This window comes from Ascaphus truei, chromosome 14 (assembly GCF_040206685.1).
Source record: "Ascaphus truei isolate aAscTru1 chromosome 14, aAscTru1.hap1, whole genome shotgun sequence".
Taxonomy (NCBI): domain Eukaryota; kingdom Metazoa; phylum Chordata; class Amphibia; order Anura; family Ascaphidae; genus Ascaphus; species Ascaphus truei.
Window position 1 is genome coordinate 12,282,432 of NC_134496.1, and position 19,423 is coordinate 12,301,854.

The 19,423-nt window shown below is 44.2% G+C and overlaps 1 protein-coding gene across 2 annotated transcripts in view; it reads left to right on the plus strand.

Moving 5' to 3' along the window:
- PLOD2 (procollagen-lysine,2-oxoglutarate 5-dioxygenase 2) overlaps window positions 1-19,423 on the plus strand; it is a 127,149-nt gene that overhangs the window by 46,889 nt on the left and 60,837 nt on the right. For both annotated transcript variants that reach the window (XM_075569707.1, XM_075569708.1), the window contains exon 4: window positions 6,590-6,753. In XM_075569707.1, the coding sequence (XP_075425822.1) occupies window positions 6,590-6,753 (164 nt within the window). The remainder of the gene's footprint in view (window positions 1-6,589; window positions 6,754-19,423) is intronic.

The window sequence follows — 19,423 nt, forward strand, 5'->3', positions numbered from 1 at the left end:
CAGCCAACAAATAACTCCAGATAAACCACTTTAATTCTAGCACAGTTGTTTCCTTTCCCCACAATTCAGAAGCCTTTTAGGGATCTTCCTGAAACAGATGCTTCGTGTACTTGGGTGTCTGCGTTATAAAAGTCATCGGATGAAAATGTTTGGATTAAAGAAAATCTAAACATACAGTACGTGGGATACTGGGAGTAACTGTTTGCTGTCATGGAAATATTTCTACATTTTCAAACACGTCAATCCTGTATCTCTCTTTAGGAAAAAACATGCAGTTTTTTTCTTTCAAGAATTGAAAAGATTAACCGCATAGTTCATACTGTATTATGGACCAAAAGTGGTGCATTTCTAGGGCAAAAACCCCTGCACCTTGGGGCTTATGCAAAGAAAGCCTCCGTGGTGAAATATGTTTGGGATTTTAATTTATAAAACAATGATTAATATACACTCACACAGTGCATGCAAGCACAGAATGACTTGTCCTCCTTTCCCCCTACGCATTTCGCTAGAACACAGCTAGCTTCTTCAGGGGTGTAAGGTATCTCATGAGTGAAGATTCACCCTGCTGAAATACTCTTTACTGCTGCCCTATTGGTTGATCAGGTGACCAATACGTGCTATCAGGCTTGAAGCTTGATTTGCTGAACACACAATCCACTTACTAACTGTTGGCAATAAGGAGTGACACTTTGCCAGAACATTAATGATAATAATAAATCATACATAATTTGATAATATAAAACTATATCAAATGGCTTTGGAAATCTCATTTTAAATTGCTTGTTTGTGCTAACCTCAAATTTCTCCATCTGCACCAGCAGTGTCATGGGTTTTTCTTTCATTATTTTTACCACATAGAAATGGGCTGAGCTAGGCATACAGATGTAAATGGTATGAACTTAAAATAATGTTTCCGTTCAGCCAAATAATTTAGAAATTAAGTCTGTCAAGTTCAACTGACGTAAATCCTAAGAAGACTATTTGTAATGTTGCTATGTATCCACCAAATATGTATTTGATGCAGCACGGATGTTACATTTTGTTCACCTATATAATTAATTATTTGCACAGAATGGCTATTATAAATATTACAGTAAATATATATTTGGTAACAATACCAGTTAATACTGGTAACAATACCAGTTAAAAATAACAGAACACCTCTGTTTGTTAATATCAGTTGTATTAACATGATGTAATGCATTAATTAATTACAAGCAATGAATTATGCTTTGTGTATAAAGTCGCATAACGATCATCTTAATGTACATAGGATGTACAATTTATGAACTACAGTACTACAGGTACTTTGTAGCACAACAATTTGAATGCACAAACAAATGTAAAATATGATCTTTGTCCATAGGTTTCCATTTGTGTCAAAGGAAAAAAATCCATTGAAATCAAATATTTTCATCTTTGCTGCAGTTTGGTTTGCTCCATAATTGCAACACTTTTGCCTTGAATATCCCCCTTAGGCTATGGCCCCAGTCCTCCCTGCTGCACCCGCGCCTGGCGGCGCATGCAGAGACTACAGCCGCCATCGGTGGTCTGTGGGGGCGGGGCCATGACGGGGCGTATCTGCCGTGCCATTGGCAGCGCGCCGACCCCGTGACCCCGTCGCTGCATGGGAAGACACAATGCTTGTCTTCCCTGCCACCGCATGCGTCACAGCGCCTTGCGCTCCCACAAACGTACAGCCACTGGGGCCTGCCCCATTGAGGGCTGTGCTGTGTGGCGCGGACGCCATAGCGAGTGCCGCCTTGAGCACCGGGGACTCCGCCTAAGAGTGGGACTTGGGTAATCATTCTTTTATCAAGATCCAAACGCATCTCACACATGCATCGCAAGCTCTTCTCTTGCATGCTGTGCTGATGAGTGCTTACTACAATGTGTACCTGTAATTCGCTTAAAGCAAGAAACAATCTGGATGTACACTATGAAATACATGAATTATCCCTGTGAGAGGGATAACATTATAGGTACTGGGAATCAGTTAGCCGCCCATGCATCACTGACTCATTTAAGGGTCGGTTACTTCCACAACTCAACCTTGTCCGCTGGATGAATATTAAATAAATAACAGTAAGGAGTATAACCTATTTTAAAGTACGCCATCTGTATAAGATCAGGGTGCTCATGGGATGCATTGAACAGAAGTGATCTCTCTTACTCCTGATCAGTACTGTGTTTATATTCATTTCCTTTTTTGGGCTGAGGCAGGAATCCCCAAAAAGACAGAGACGCAGGTCATGGAATTCAGACGGCATCTCACCACAGCAGAGTTTAAATGAAATATAAAGACCCACTTCACTGTCTAGAAATGCTACCGTGCTTCCCTAAAACTGATCGTCATCCTTCCATGTGTGGGCGGATAAAGCTTTGCCGTGCATTGATCTGCACAGACGCTGACCCTCACAATGAGGGGAAGGCGTAACCTCGCAGACAATGACTGCACCAAGTCAAATAAACGCGTTTACAGAAACGTTGCACGGAAACATTTATTGTGAGGTAAACGTGGAATGTTCCCCTCTTTGGGGAAGCTTGTTGCCCCTCCCTACATGAAACATGCAAATTAAACAAAAGTCAACGGATTTTCCTACTAAGTAACAGTAACGTTATAGCTTGAAAAACGTGTCGTATTACAAGAACACTTCTCATTATTGATGAGGTATATTGAGAAACTTTGGGTCCTGAGACGGTCCCGAATGGCCACTTTGGTCTTTATTGAACCAGCCCCCTTTTCTTGCATTGCCTGACACCGTGGTGGTGATTGGCTTCTACAATTCGCTTAGTAAACTCTTGATGGAGAGATGCCTTTTGCTTGCTGCTTCTGACTCTTCTGTATAAGGCTGCGTCCAAAGTGACGCTGAGCTGTCGCTCCCGCTCGCCACGATGAAACACATTGCTGCAATGTGTGTGGCCGGCATGAGCGAGCACCCGCGCATGCACGGTACTTACCTGCTTGGCGAGACAACCAAATTTGATTTGGCTGCTCGCTGATGCGTCACGTGAGCGGCTCGTCCAATGAGGGCGAACCAGCTCAGTGACATAATGGCCGTGCCCCCGGACATGTCCCCTCGAGCGCAACTGGCTGGCCAGGAAACGCCAAGCGCCTGATGTCACGGCGCTCGAGCGGCAGCGAGCGCTCTCCCACCCTGGCCGCAGCCCCGGCAAAACAAATGCATTGCTGCCATCGCGTGCGCTTATAATAAGCGCGACGGAGCGACGGATTGGTCACAATCGCTGGAAGTCCTCTCTATTTGATTTTCCAGCAATTGTTGCCTGACCGTCGCCGGGACTATAAGCGTAGCCTAAGGCCACATCCATAGCAGGGGAAGCCGCGCTGAGCCGCGCGGACGCTTCGCGATGAGCCCCGGCATCCTCAATGACGATGTCTTGAGAGGGGGCTCACGCGAGCGTCCGCAGGCGTGCTGAGGAGTTGGATTTTTCAGCCGACAGCCAAGCTGTTTTTCAGCGCGCTGTCGGCTGAAAACATCCAATCAGCGCGGAGCAGCGTCAACGTCACGGCGCCGTGACGTCGGTGACGTTGACGTCAGTGCGTTGCGGGCGATTGGCCCAGCGACGTCACTGCCCCGCCTTCCTCAGCCTCCCCCCGCCTCCCGATCACGCCCGCTGGCTCGCCTGCATGTGCATGAAATCGCCTCTGCGTCAGCATGGTTCAGCACTGCTCCCATCTCTATGGACGCAGCCTAAAACTCCAGTCCATACTGACCTGTTACTACACTCTAGCCGGAATTGAAGACCGCTGTTCTTTCTGTACGTATGATTTTCTGCTGCCGTAGCCCGGCACAGATTTGTGACAATGCCACAAAATGATCGATCGGTGAAGATTCGGCTCGGGTTCACTAAATGGCTGTCAGTGCAGCAGAAGAGGACCAGAGATTCAAAACAGTTTGCACCCCTAATTAACAATCGAAATTCTGCCTTTGATTGCTTCTTCACTTATAAACCAATACAAAATCCAAAAGATAATCATACCATTTCTTATTGATTATGTGCAATATGTTGGTGTCTTACTTTTGATGTCAAACGTTTAGTAATCAGCCGTATTGGTGAGTTTACCTTATTTTCATTTTTGCTGTTAACCTTTATTACAATAAATCACATTATGTACCATTGTTAACAATACATTTACAGCTTGTTTCTTGTTCCCACTGCTTTCATTCCTACGTTTGACACAACAGGAATTCAGATGTTTTTAGTTAGCATGGTGTAAAGACGTCTCACTTTCTGTGAAGTGTAAATATACAGATAGACACACGTGCTTCAAATCTGACCATCTTCTTGAGGATCAAAACTCACTGTTGTGTCAAAATTACTGAAATGTTACATATCACAGAAAAAAAAGAAAAAAAAAAAGTATTCTTTGTACAGATCCTCTCCTGACCTACAGTACACACGTGGTATTTGCAAGCTGGGTGTTTAAGCTCCTGAGCTATCAATAACCATCATGGACATACCTGGTTTATGTCCACTCAGACTGCACAGCTAACATTTGTAACGTTGGGTTACTGGAGCAGAGAAGTTTGTTTTAACAATGGAACTTTTTTTTTTAACTTGTGGTAACTGCCAAGAAACAAAATCTTGGGTCAAAATCCGCGTTTGTGGTTATTCAGCCTTTTTTTTTTTGCTGGTAATGTAACATTTGCAGCTCCGCAATGCTGAACTGAAATGCATTTAGCATTTAAAGCCACAATTCCACCACCCCCTTTTTATTTTGTTATTTCTTATTTTTATATGTAAAAGTATGTGACCGTGTATAGTTCTGCATTCTTGCCTAAACTGACAATTATTTGGTGCTCCTTTTCTAAATCTGTAAAAATGCTGATTGTGTGCCTAACATAATGGCTGCCTTTTTCAGTTTCAATAAATTCTTCAGTCGGTGTAACTCGGCAGCTATAATGTATCCTGATGTTGCAGTTTGCAGCTACAACTGCTGGGAGCATTGGCAACACATTTTCACAAACAGGAAAGTGTTGCAAACATCTTGCACTGCTGGGGAGGTGGGCCAAATCCTGCTGTAGAATTCAACGGATGCTTTAAAACTCATTAAAAATAGGATTAAGAATTAAATAATAACTTTAAAAATGCAGTAAGTATTATCTAATGCTACAGAGCTGATTTATTAAAAAAACAAACAAAAAAAAAACACATGTAGGATATTGCTTGGATTGCTCTTAAACTAAAGCATTTGATGCAAATACATTGAAGGCCTTCTAAGCCAGCGGTGCGCAAACTGGGGGACGCGCAAGATTATTTAGAGGGGGGCGTGGGCTGCGTGCGGGGAAACTTGGGGGCGGGTAGAGCTGTGCACGGGCGGCCAGAAGCTCCGTGCTGAGGCTGCTTCTCTGCTCTGTCTTGCAGAGGGGGCGGGGCCTTGCTGCGGGGGCGGGGCTTTCCTTCCCTGCACACAGACATCCCCTCCTCCTCCTCCTCCTCCTGTGTTACCTGTCCCAGTTTTCTGCAGCATGGGGGACCGGAGGAGCAGGCTTACAGTAGTACTTCTTCCCCCCCAAGTGAAAGTCTGTGACTTATGATTGTGTGTTGTCTGTCTGTGTTGTGTGTGTTGTGATTGTGTGTGTTGTCTGTTGGTTGTGATTGTGTGTGTTGAGTGAGTGTGTGTTGGTTGTGATTGATGGTGTGTTGTGTGTGTGTGTGTGTTGTCTGTTGGTTGTGATTGAGTTGTGTTTGTGTGTATGTGTGTTGTGATTAATGCAGCCGTGCGCAAACTGAGGCGCTTCGGGAGACAAACAAAATTGACTTTGAAGCGCGCTCAGCAGCAGTCAATGCGCGCAGACACACACACACACACACACACACACACAGCCACACACACAGCCACACACAAAGCCACACAAACACACAAAAATAGCTCCCATCCATGCCCCCGCTCGTGCTTGCAAAATTATGCAGGACACCCTGTACGCATGCTCGGAGAGTTGGTGATGTCACCGTTCTCAGCGGCAGCGTGGACGCAGCTTAATTTTGCAAGCGCGAGCTGTTGAAATAAGTACAGCAGGGCCCCGGACATACGGCGAGTTCCGTTCTAAGGGCCCGCCGTATAGTGAAAATCGGCGGAAAGCGGAACCCGGAATTTTCCCCTTTGTGCGCATGCGACCTACGTTCTGCGCGCGCAAGCTACGTTCTGTGCATGCGCGCCGGCGGCAACAGCCTCTGAGGAGACATGACGGCCCCCTTCTCGGTGCCGCCGTATAAGCGGATCACCGAAAGGCGGAGCCCTGCTGTATTTAGACATTTGTATTTACATTGTATGCCGTTTAATAAAGGTTTTTTTTTTCCATGTGATTGATTACATCAGGCAGGGGGAGGGGGCTCGAGAAATTTCATGGATGAAAAGGGGGGCTCGGCATAAAAAGTTTGCTCACTCCTGTCCTAAGCCATTCATTTTCTTCTTCATTCAACTTCCCACGTTTATATAATTGTCTCCTTATGTTATTTCATGTTTTATATGATAATTCAGCTAGAATAAGTTGCATACATGTACACATTGCATGCTCAGACTGGATAATACTGTGGTGTATCTGAAACGTTCTTTCCCTTGCAGCTATGATGTCATCTTTGCTGGTGGCCCAGAAGAGCTTCTCAAAAAGTTCCAGCACGCTAACCACAAAGTTGTTTTTGCTTCTGAAGCATTAATTTGGCCAGATAAAAGGCTGGCAGACAAGTATCCTGTTGTCCGCAGCGGGAAACGATTCCTTAATTCAGGAGGTAACCATCATTTTCCGTTTTATATGGTAATATATTTATCCTAATCACATCCGTTATCAGTCATGGCTGTATAATCCTGCATTATGAATGCATAACTATTGAGCTCATAAAATGATGGCTTGGATTTCTCTCCAGTGTTTTTATTGTTTTACCATGGCAGTCCAAACTGCCATTTTTCCCTTTTTTTTCTTCAATTTAATGTAATTTTCCATTTAATATGTGCACCAATACAGTCTACACAATAAGTAATTAGTGAAATTGCCAATCCGTTCTCCTGTGATCGATCGGTGAAGATTTGGCTCGGGTTCACTAAATGGCTGTCAGAACTTTTTGCATCTTGGGTCCTCTTCTGCTGCACTGTGGGGATAATGTAAGCAGGCAATCACCAGATACAATTGGTGCACTTCTAAAGAAGACCGAGCTCAAAAAGGGGGTGTGCCAGAGCCTGTTTCAGAAGAGGAAGGGGATCTGACTGTGTAAATGGTTGCTATAGAAACAACAAAAATGCTTGTTACATTATAATACATAAACATGTAATTTAGAGTTTAAAAAAAAATTATACAAGTATTTTCTTATAGTACAGAACTTCTTAAAAAAAAAATACATGTAGGAAATTGCTTAGTCTGGGGCTTTAATGTATTACAGCCACACACACATGGTGTTGTAACTTTAGGGCTGTGAATGAGTGCTCACATTAACAAATATCAGCCTTGTGACTTGCCTAATCGCATTCAGCCAAGTTTTAAATGAATTGCCAAATGAAACTGAAAGGCGTTGGGATGTATTATCACATCTCTAGTGGAGACTTACTATTTGGGTAGAACGCTGATAACTGAAATAAAACATTGCTTTTGTTGGGTCTTGACACACAAACTTCACAGCCTGGCCCTGATCCCTGCAATGATATAACTGCTGCTGCATTCTTAGGCCTAGGACATAGTGGAATCAGCGTCGCTGAGGCGGGCTGAGCCGCGCTGAACAGATGCACAAAGCCCCTGCATCTGTAATCCGCGCGGCTATAGTTTCTCCCTCCGCATGCACGCTGATGCGTGCGGAGGCTGAGAAAATCAGAAGAGACAGGCAAGTTTGAAATGTTGCCGCTTAACGATCGGAGGAGCGGTCACATGACCGCTCCCATCCAATGGGGCTGCAGCCGGCATTTTACCTACTGTGTCGGTGAGATAGCAGAGCCACCAGACAAGACAGAGTAGAGGCAGCACAGAGGTGTGTGTGTCACTGTGTGTGTGTGTCACTGTGTATGTGTCACTGTGTGTGTGTGTGTGTGTGTCACTGTGTGTGTGTCACTGTGTGTGTGTGTGTGTCACTGTGTGTGTCACTGTGTGTGTGTGTGTGTGTGTGTGTGTGTGTGTGTGTGTGTGTGTGTGTGTGTGTGTGTGTGTGTGTGTGTGTGTGTGTGTGTGTGTGTGTGTGTGTGTGTGTGTGTGTGTGTATATATTTATCAGTTGCATTTATTCTCACAACATGTCTTTTTTTTTAATTTTTAAAATATATAATATACACACACAGTGACACACAAACACACAGACCACTTCAAAGTGACACACACAGCTACCAAGTGACACACACACACTGATACCCGCCTCCCAAGCTCGCTTGCTGTCTCCTGCCAGGACAGCAAAAAGCTCCTGGTAGAGCGAGCGGCAGCAAACAACAGCGAGCAGCAGCACCAAAGTCTTTTCTATGTCCCAGGCCTTACTTAGATATGAGACCCCAGTTAGCTCCCAACAAAAGAAGCATGAATTGCACATTCCATGACCTTTGTTATCCGGTTGAAATTTCCCTTGGGCCCCTGAGTCTGACTTTCAATGTCACCAAGCATGTCTTGAATTACAAAACAACTAAATGTTCCACATCAGTTATTTTGTGTGGTGGCCTCACTGCCATCCTGTTTTGGCTGCCAATTCCTCTAGAAAGAAGAAGGCAACCAATCATTATATTTCTGAGCACGGATTGAAGGGTCGGAGGTGACCCGTGGCACAAGCTCCTCATCATGTTGTAAGGTATTGGGATTGCATAATTGTTCTTTGGACATTGTCTTTTTGTTGGAGATTGCTCTATGTACATTGAGTGTTTCTCATGATGAGTATATCCTATATTTTTGTTTTGAGATATATATATATATATATATATATATATATATATATATATATATATATATATATATATATATATAGCGCAGCACTAATATTCACTATAAATGTTATTTGCGCTTGTTTTTCTTTTCACTAATATATATATATATATATATATATATATATATATATATCTCTATAGATATATAGATAGAGACATATAGATATATATATATCTATAGATATATAGATAGAGACATATAGATATATCTATCTATATATCTATCTCCCATTCAACATTGATGGCGGTGACACGTATGGGTAGCTCCGTCCATCAGTCTTGGGTTGGACAGAAAAAAAGTTTCTCCAGGTTGCTATAAAAGTCTCCCCTGCTCACCAGTAGTTAGTCTATTTTCTGTCCTCAGTAGAGTAGGTTTGTTGTTTTTTAGACACGCACCCCAGGAATACCAGTTTAGTTCAGCTGGTGGAGAAGTTCTAGTCAGCCTCTCGCTCCTTCGCCGATGCTCTGTCACGGGACAGTTATCAACATGTCCCAGGAATGACCAAGGTGGACCGCAGAGATGCTTCTGAGCGCAGAGGCAGAAGGTCCCCATAAAAAGATACAAAAACGGCAGTGCACGCATGGTGGCGCCAGAACCGGAAGTGCGGCGGAACCAGGAAATTCAGCATTAAGGGGTACTATAAATTGCACAGATGAGGCAATGGAATTGTAACGCTTGCGCTCACCATGAAATAGGAGGGACCCCGGAACTGAGGTGGGACAGATAAAGCCCGCAGCTGCGGAGGCACGCCTGGAAGGTGGACAGTCAGCGTAGCCGGGTCTGATCGGAAGAGATAGCGTTAGTCCAGATACTTGCTGTATAGTAGGGAGGAGCCAGGAGAGTGGTCGGTCCCGAGAGCCGTGGTCGTGAGATGGAGCCGGGTGGTTGGTCAGTGTCCGAAAGCAGAGGTTGAGGGTTGGAGAAGTCGGATGGTCAGGAGGCAAGCCTGACCTGTTGATTACCAGAGAGGGTTCTAAGTCAAGCCAGGTCGGTACACAGGAGAGAATACGAGAGCGAGGTGAAAGCACTAGGGACAAGGCAAGGCACGAACGTGGGAACACAAGGCTACCAGGAAATGTGCTCAGCCAAAAAGGAATGGCTGAGCAGGGCATATAAAGGACCAGGGGCCAATGGAAACTGGAGGAGTGGCCCCAGCGAGGGCAGTGATGGGGCAAAACAGAAGGTTGCAGGTGAGGTGAATAATTACCCCTGCTGTGCTGCGTGTGTGCTGTGTGCGAGGGGGGCGCGCAACCCAAGCGGGAGGCAGGACCTCATTCTGTGTGAGGGTAAAAGAAGCCCTGTTTGCACACGCGCGCCCTTGCAGACCCTGGGAAAAGAGCGACTGCGGGAGAGGAGGCCGCCGTCTTTTGGCGGCGTGCTCCTGGAGCCGGCGGCGCGAATCGGTGGGAGCGGGCATCAGCATGGCGGGAGGAGGTCCCCGTGTCTGGCGGCTAACCCCCGCCGTGGGATGCTGGCTGGGGAGAGGTAAGGGGGGAACCCTCCTTGAGGGAGGAACTCCCCGGTTTCTTACAGGAATGCTGCTTGTGTGGTCTGAAAGAAAGGAGTGCATGCTGCAAGTTAGGGAGCGCAATACAGTCATGGGATCGTTGCCAAAACTTTCTGGGTGAGTACTGACTCAAGTTTTATTCAAAGAGCAGACAATTCATGGAACTTAATAATATAATAATTGGTTTATGTATACAGTTCCTCAGTAGAACTGTATGAGGCGGGAGCTTCAAAGTTCTCCGTAGAGACTTTGCATCACAAAAAGAAAAGTATCAAGAAACAAAAGATTTGTGTAGCATGTGACGAGTCGGTTTTGAAGGGAAGAAAGTATATGAGGACTGCCTTAAAGCTGTAGCAGTCCAGGCTTCAGATCAGATTAATTATTTTCTTCAATGGATGAAGACTGTGGAAACGGTAGTGTCACAATCAAGTAATGGACCATCAAAGAGGTCAATGACACAGACCAGTCTGGGCAGAAGAGGGTCCTCGTCTGAGATCTCAGATATTCAGATTTTATCTGAGGGAGAACGCTTGATCAAGAGGAGGATGCTCTGTTGGATACAGAGTTAGTGTCTCCACTGATTAAAGCGGTAAGAGAAACATAGAAAATGGAAGTTCCAGGAGCAAATTGACAAAGAGACTCTTCAGAGAGGCACAAAAGAACGTAAGTGTGTTTCCCGCTCCATAAAGTACGTAAGGATATGAATCGGAGTGTGTATACAGCCGGACAAAAAGATGGCGTTGTCCAGGAAATTTTATAAGATGCACCCCTTACCCCTTTTGAGAGGAGCATGCAAAGATGTAGGAAACGCTGCTTAAGGTGGATTTGACGAGTACCAGGATAGCGAGGAGACTGACGAAGATTAGAGAATGTCCTAAGGAAAGCATTTGTGACAGCAGGAGCATCTTATAAACCAGTAGTGGGCCACGGCTTCTGTATCCAGACCTGTGAGTCTGGGTCCCAAATATTGAAGATGGGGTGGGGGGGGGGGGGTGTTTAAGAGAACAGCAATCCTGAAAGCATTGGCTGAGATACTTGGCCCAGATTATATGACAGCGGCAGATGCTGTTCTTCTTGCATCAAGATCCATGGCTCTCTCAGTGGCTGCCGAAGAGGCCTATGGTTAAGGCACTGGAGCACGGTCGCAGCCTCAAAGAATAACTCGTGCATGTTGCCTTTTTGAAGGTAGACATTTAAAAAATATAATTTTAAAGGTGCCAGGGGGACAAAGTTCTTACCACAGCAGAGGAGATTCAGACGTCCTTATTTCTAAGCATAACAATCTGATAGACAGAAATATAGAGAGGCCAGATCATATCGGCCAGGAAGAGCTCTCTCAAGATAATCTGTTTTAGAGGGGTCAGAATAATCTTTTTGGGGGCTCCAGAAGTAGAGGAGCTTCAAGAGGAAGGGCCTTCTTAAATAAAGTGAGCCCAGCAGTCACCAGTAGGAGGAACTCTGGTGACTTTCAGGAATGTGTGGGTTCAGATGATAAAGGACTGGTGGGTTCTTAATCTTCTTGCCACAGAAAAACATCGGGACTTCAGTTATATTGTATGCCAAAAGCAGACTGATATTTAATCTCATGACTCTCAAGGAGCACAGAACGGCATTAAAGAATTTCCAACAAAACAAAGTTATTGTGAATGTTTCACCCGCCGAATGAAGAGAAGGTGTGTACCCAACACTTTTCCCCTCCACCTAAAAAGACCTGCAGCATACAGAGCGGTCTTGGATTTAAGAAAGGTCAGCACATTCCTAAAAGTTACAAGATTCAAGATGGAGTCCTTAAGATTGGTCATTCAGGCATTTCCGAAGGACGACTGGTTAGCCTCCAGATGCATATTTACACATTCCCATGGCAAGAAAGCATCAGATTCTTAAGATTCGTTGTAAGAAACAACCATTTTTAATATGCAGCTCTGCCTTTCAGACTAGCGACTTCCCCCAGGACATTCACAGAAGTGTTAATCACCCTTTTGGCAGAAGCAAGAAAACTGGGGATATGGATCTATCCTCACCTGGATGACCTGCTTATAAGAGCCAGGAACAAAGATCAAATTCAGAGACATACCGAAGCAGTCTTAAAGCTGTTTGAGACTCATGGCTGGCTAATAAACCTGGAGAAGAGCCAACCAACTCCAGTACAGTTACAGATGCAGCGGCCGTTATTTTAAGGCATCACGGCGCCGTTTTTATGTGCGCTGCTGAACTCAACGCGACATGAACGCGGCCAATAGCCCCAGGCACACGTTTTTATCACGGTTGCTTTTTGAATTGTATGGATTGTGTGCAATTATATGCAATGGAATGAATGAATTATAATGTGTACAGTACTGTGCTGTACTGTGCTACTGTGTCAATTTCAGGTGTTGAAAAACCAGAACACTAAAATGCCATTTTCTGCACTCGCGTCTAAAGGCGGTACGGTTGGAAGAAATCACGCGCCATCACATGGGTATTCCGAGGTATAAACCGCGCGATTTCGTAAAATTCTGGCCGCTGCATCTGTAATAACATTCCTGGGGACGTTTCAGACACAAGGTGTGGTCGGGTTACCACAGGAAAAGGTGAAACATGTCACAAAGAAAGAAACTTTCGAAAAACAAAAAAAGTAGCTGCCAGGGATTGTGGGCCTATTGGGCAAGATCACCGTCATCCTTGAGGTAATAGAATGTGGGAGATTCCTTATGAAATCTGTGATCGAATAGATGCGCTGCCCAATATTATGCATGGGAAACCCATGTGTAGCTCTGGAGCCCAGAATTGATCTGGTTAATCCCAGCTGGAGAGCAGGCTGGGCTAATTGACCAGATTCCTGCTGTCTCGTTAGTGGGCTTTAAAAGCCCAGAACTTCCACTTCTTTCTGTCTGAATCGGGAAGATACACACGCTGGGTCTCTGAGGTGAGAGAAGAGATTATACTGTGAACATTTTATTGTTGCTCCTTGTGTGACTCTTGGGAATGGAATCCCCCTTTCTGGAAAAGGCAAAAGCCTGACTTCAACTGTTTGACTTTGTATATGCTGAAGATAAGCTCTTTATTTGTTTGTACCATTTTGAGGCTAAATAAAAAGCATATATTCGGACAAACCCATGTGTCATTGCATTCTTACTGCAACAAGACCCTTACAGCAAACTTCCTATATTGCTGGAATGGAAATGCAAAGGATTTTGTAGCAAGATATCATACTATATCAAGAAACCATAGAGACTCTTAAATGGTGGGAGCAACAAAGAAACCCGGAGACAGGAGTTTCTCTGTCATTCTGGTTATTATGACCGATGTACGTATGTCAGGCTGTGGGGCTCACCTTGTCGACCAGACCGCGCAAGTGAATTGGTCAGCCAAATACAAGGCAAATCATGCCAATATCCCAGGATATATTTGAAAATGAGAGGTAACTCTCAATGTATTACTTCCTGGTAAAATGTTTTTTATAAATAATTATCTGGAATTAAAAGCAGTTGAAGAAGCATGAGGACGTCTCAAGAGCATGTGCACGCTCCTGTATTAATAAAATCAGACAGTCGTACGGCAGTAAAATATACACAGGGACACGGTGAAACAAAAAGCAGAAAGCTAATGCAGATAACGGCAACCATTATGGTTTGGGCCAAAGTATATCTACACAGTTTAACAGCAGTCAATCTCTCATGACAGGAATTGCCTGCCGATTTTCCTAAGGGCAGGTCCGTACCGCCACAGACCACGCGGAGGTGTCCGAGCGGGGCGCCATCACATTGCCTTAAGGCATTGATCGTGCCCATAGACCGCGCGGGCGACAGCAGGAGGGGGCGTGTGTTACGCGAGAAATCAATTGAAACTGATTTCTCAGCGCGACAGTCAGGTCACATGGGCGGTTTGCCCAATGAGCGGGAGCTACAGTAGGTCTGTGACGCCCCCATGACATGTCTACCATGGACAGAAAACGCACCCACTTCACACGGGTAATGTCACAGCCTCCGCGCGGGCGAAGGCTGTATGGCCTTAGCCGACAGCAAGTCCATCCAGGAGAATGGTTTTTGAAAAGAACACTTTTTCAACAAATACTACAGCATTGGGTTCAGTGAGACGTAGATCTGATAGCCTCCATCACCAACAGGAAGGTACCGCTGTTCTGTTTTACGATAGATCACACTCAAGCCTTTGAGACGGAAGCCCTGCATTTTTTGTGGTGCTTCGATTTGGCATATGTCTTGCCACCAATTCTGCTCATACCAAGAGTCTTGAGGAAAATAGAAAGAAACCAGGCAGAGCTGATGGCAATCTTACCCAGCCTGCTAAGACAGGTGTCACATGGCAATAGACAGACCATGGAAACTACCACACATATGCGACCTGCTGGAACAAGGGCAAATAAAGCCTCTAAATCCAGAGAAAATGTGTAAAATAGCTTTGTGTTGATGGGATAAAAAAAATCTTCAAAGTGACTTTCCTCGCCAACAAATAAATGGTGACTCTTGATTCAATTAAGAAATCTAGAAAAAGGGATGGTGAACCATGCACACCACAAATATAAATGTGAACAGTGAACTATTCATATCCAATATAGAGATGATGGTGATCACTTGAAACAAAATATTGCAATATCAAGATAGAAGTATAACCCTTTAAGCCTCCCAGTGCCGCCCATATTTGCTAGACTATGGGGGGCACACAAACTGGGGGGTGCGAGATTTTTTTTGGAGGAGGGGGGGGGCAGCGCACGGCATATAAAGAGGCCCCGCGCTCTTTCCCAATGCATTTAAATTAAATGCCTCTGTAACTCACTATGATTCAGCCGGCTTTGGGCGACGCGATGTCAAATGACACCGCAGGGTGACGTGACATCACATGACCCCACTGCGTCATTTGACGCCGGCACTAAGGTAAGGGGGGATGCGAGCAGTGCGGTGAGCAGGCAGGGGGCGCAGCACCAGAAGTTTGCGCACCCCTGTGCTAGACTGGTGAAAATCTGTCCTGAACATCAATAATCAGGAAGTGCAGAGGGATTTCACTAGCTGCAATGGTTGGTCACGTTTGGCTTGAACCCAATGGGTTACATGGACATTGCATCAAAACTGTAGGGAAATATAAAGAATGACATCATCACATTATACCGCTACAAATGTAATTAAAAACAACAATTTTACACAATCGGAATTTCACTCACGGATTCTCTGGTCCTCTTGTGCTTTGATCAGAGCAAACACCATCCCTTCTCATGGTAGCCAAGGCTGGAATCGCTGAGGTGCTGTGTACAGGTGTCCGTGTTCTGTGCTTCGCCAAGCTCAAGCACTCTCACTTCTTCACAGCGTTCACGGTCCGCCTCCTCGACGTGGTGACATCACTGGTCACTGCCGATCCTTAAAATGGCTGTTCAAGGCTTTCTACCGACTGGGAACGTACTGATCCAAGTAGAAATGTAGCATTACGCGTTTCACGAATCTCCATTCGCTTCCTCAGGGGTACAAACCGGATTATACCCCTGAGGAAGCGAATACCATCCCTATGGCCAATGGATATTTTTCCAGGCACCCCGTGTAAGGCTATACTTATTTGGTATATTTAGGAGTTTTTGTTCCTTTCCCATACTATACTTTTGTTTGAAAAAGAAAGCGCACCCTCTTTGAATTCTATGGTTGTACATGTCAGGACATAATAACAATAATCTGTTCCTTAGCAGGTCTTAAAATTGGGTAAATACAACCTCAGATGAACAACAACACATGGCATATTACACTGTGTCATGATTTATTTAACAAAAATTAAGCCAAGGGTTATACATTATAAACAAGACATTGCATGCACATTTTAAGATAATGTTTTAGGCGTATGTAACAGTTACAGACCAGATTAAAATGTGCGACAGCTTTAGTTTTGAGAGAATTTAGCCTGGTGGTGGCAGTGAGAGTCTCTGGCAGATTGTTCGAGTTGTGGGGTGCATGGTAAGAGGAGGAGTAGCCGGATACTATGTTGAACCTTGGGACTGTGAGCAGTCTTTTGGAGTCAGATACTTTTAAATTACTGCCTTCTTTAAACATTGCTAGGCAGGGAGAACTAAGCCATGTTTGGAACTCACTCAAACCTCGGTCATGCAAACATCGGAGTTAGTTCTTCAACTAGCAATCAGTTGACCTTTTGCTCAGGACTTCACACTGAGATTTATATATATATATATATATATATATATATATATATATGAAAAAATCATCTCCGTTGGCACACTGTAAACATAAGTAAGATGCTGATGCTTGCCCCATATGCACATGTAAAAAGTAGATGGTTGTAACGTTACAATATGCTTTATTGTGCTAACATATCAGAGCCTCCCCAAACGGTCCCATTGGCCAGGTGCCCTTCTTTATAGAGTTTGGGCATTTTTAATACCAGATCCTCATATATGTCCTTGAGGTTGTGTTTATGTGTGGGCGCCGTTATGCACATAGTGTGGTCAGCTTAAGGGTAATATAGAGCCTGCGTTATATCACATTCTGCTTACTGAGTCGCCTGGGGAGGTTCGCGCATGCGCGAACCGCCACTATAGTGGCCATATGCACCATTTGGGCCACCGTAGCTAGGTTAACTGTGTAATACCATTGGATACAATATGGCGATGCGTTCCAGTAGTACATTGCGGGTCACGACATAAGGGGCTATGAGGAGTCCGCGCATGCGCGATCGTGCCTACAGGCAGACCATTGAGGCCACCGTAGTTTAATGGGAAGTTTTGTAAATCCAAGATGGCGATGCGTTCCAGCATTTGCATGCGTGTCACAGCGGCGCGGTTTCGCGGGCAATGTTGCCCCTACACGGGTGAGTTCATTTTAATTTTGATTTGTTTGGGTATATAAGGGGGTGGATTAGCATTCACTTATTGCACGTCCCTGAGGAAGGTCACGTTGAGTGGACCGAAACGTTGGAGGTGGTGCCATGTTACTTTGATTACAGCTTCATTGGAACTACTGGACTGTGTGCTGTCTCGTTTTTTCCGGACTCCAATCTGGTAAAATCTACTTTTTATATATATATATATATATATATATATATATATATATATATATATATATATATATATATATATATATATATATATATATATATATATATATATATATATATATATATATATATACATACATACATACATACATACATACATACATACATACATACATACATACATACATACATACATACATACATACATACATACATACATACATACATACACATATATATATATATATATATATATATATATATATATACATATATATATGTATATATACATTCATATATACATACATACAGTGGTTGACAAATCACCAAAAAATCTACTCGCCACACAAAAAAATCTACTCGCCACCTAGTACCAAACGTGTGCTGCTTGGGCCAATATTTACTCGCCCGGGGGTTAAATCCACTCGCCCGGGGCGAGCAAATGTATAGGTTTGTCGAACACTACATATACATATATATATTATTATTATTATTTTCCATTTAACATGCTTCATCTAGCGCTTTAGTTTGAAACATCCCAGATACTAACATTGTATATTCTCTAGTCTAGAGCACCGTTAATTTCAGTCTTGACAACCTCAAACCTATTGAAAGATTTCTGAACCCTACAGATCATGTGATAAAATGGTTATATCTGTCCGTGATTGGTAGTGATTCACCAATTAATGTCTTCCAGTTTTGTACATATAACATTTTCATATACTTCACACAATCAGGTTTTTGTTTTAAAATATAAAAAATAAATAAAACGATCTTCGCTTGTCGACATAAATCTGCCGTACGGGACACATTTTAGTGACAAAGGCTGAAAGCTTCTAAAGGAAAAGTAAATCCCAAACTGTGAAATATTGATAATTCATTAGGTTTAAAATGGAAAGCGCGCTGGATTTGTATTTAAGTAAAAAGTGACAAACCGTCCGGTTTAACAGCCAAAGCGCCTGGCCTGTACGTGCTTTAGAAGCGGAATGACCCGAGGTGGTGCTAACCCCGTCCGATTTATGGGTTTTCCTGACGTATGGGTTTTGCTCTCCCTACAAAACCCATATTTCATACTCTGGATGGACCTCGTGATACCGATCTCGCCACTTAACGGAACTACTAGAATCCAGTTAATTGTCCAAAAATGTGAGTTTGAGCCTTTTTAGCCATTTCGCCTGGATTTGCACTGCCGCAATGAAACTGGTTGTAAAATAAAGCCTCTTTCACAGGGTTTGGACATGCGAGAAGGGCTTGCAGAATAGCAAAATGTACAAATCCCTTTGGAAAGCAATCTTCCCACACTGATTTGCACAACTGGCTGCTACTAGAATGTCCCCCAAAGTAACTGTAGCCCTGTTTCCCTATGAACAGGAAACTACCCGCTGCTGCGCTTATACCTATTGGCTCCAGGAGCCTGAACCTCTGCCACGGAGAGCCTGGGGTGTGTACTTACTCTGGTGCAGCGCCTCCACCTGTGAGGGATCCCAGCAGTGTAGAAGTAGCCGCTCACAGGACACAATAATAACCATTCACACAATGCAAAAGAACATAATCTTTACTGACACACTATTAATGATATATGACGTATTCTCCTTTAAGAACCAGAGATATATATGCTGAACACTATACAACTTGCAGGGATTACTCTCCTGAAGTGCCACGCACCATCGTGTCCCACACCGTGTCCAGAGAAATGTGTGTCTCACACAGAGTCCCCGAGAGTTCCACAGTATGCAATGTCCCTTGGTCACTATTCCCACAGTGTCCCCAAAGAACCCACCCTTATAGGCGTGATCAGTGCCTGGGTATAGGCAGCCATGTTGGTGCACTTATATTATACGATACCTGCCCAGTGCGACAGCACCTGGGCCTTTAAATATCTTCAAAAAGGATCCGACGATCTCCTGTGTGCCGTCCTGGCTTCACCAGCGTGATGACCCGTCAGAGGCGATCCCACTCTGATGATAGTGTCTGTAAGGAGTGCAGCGTCCACTGAATCCCTAAACTATCACTATATAACATTA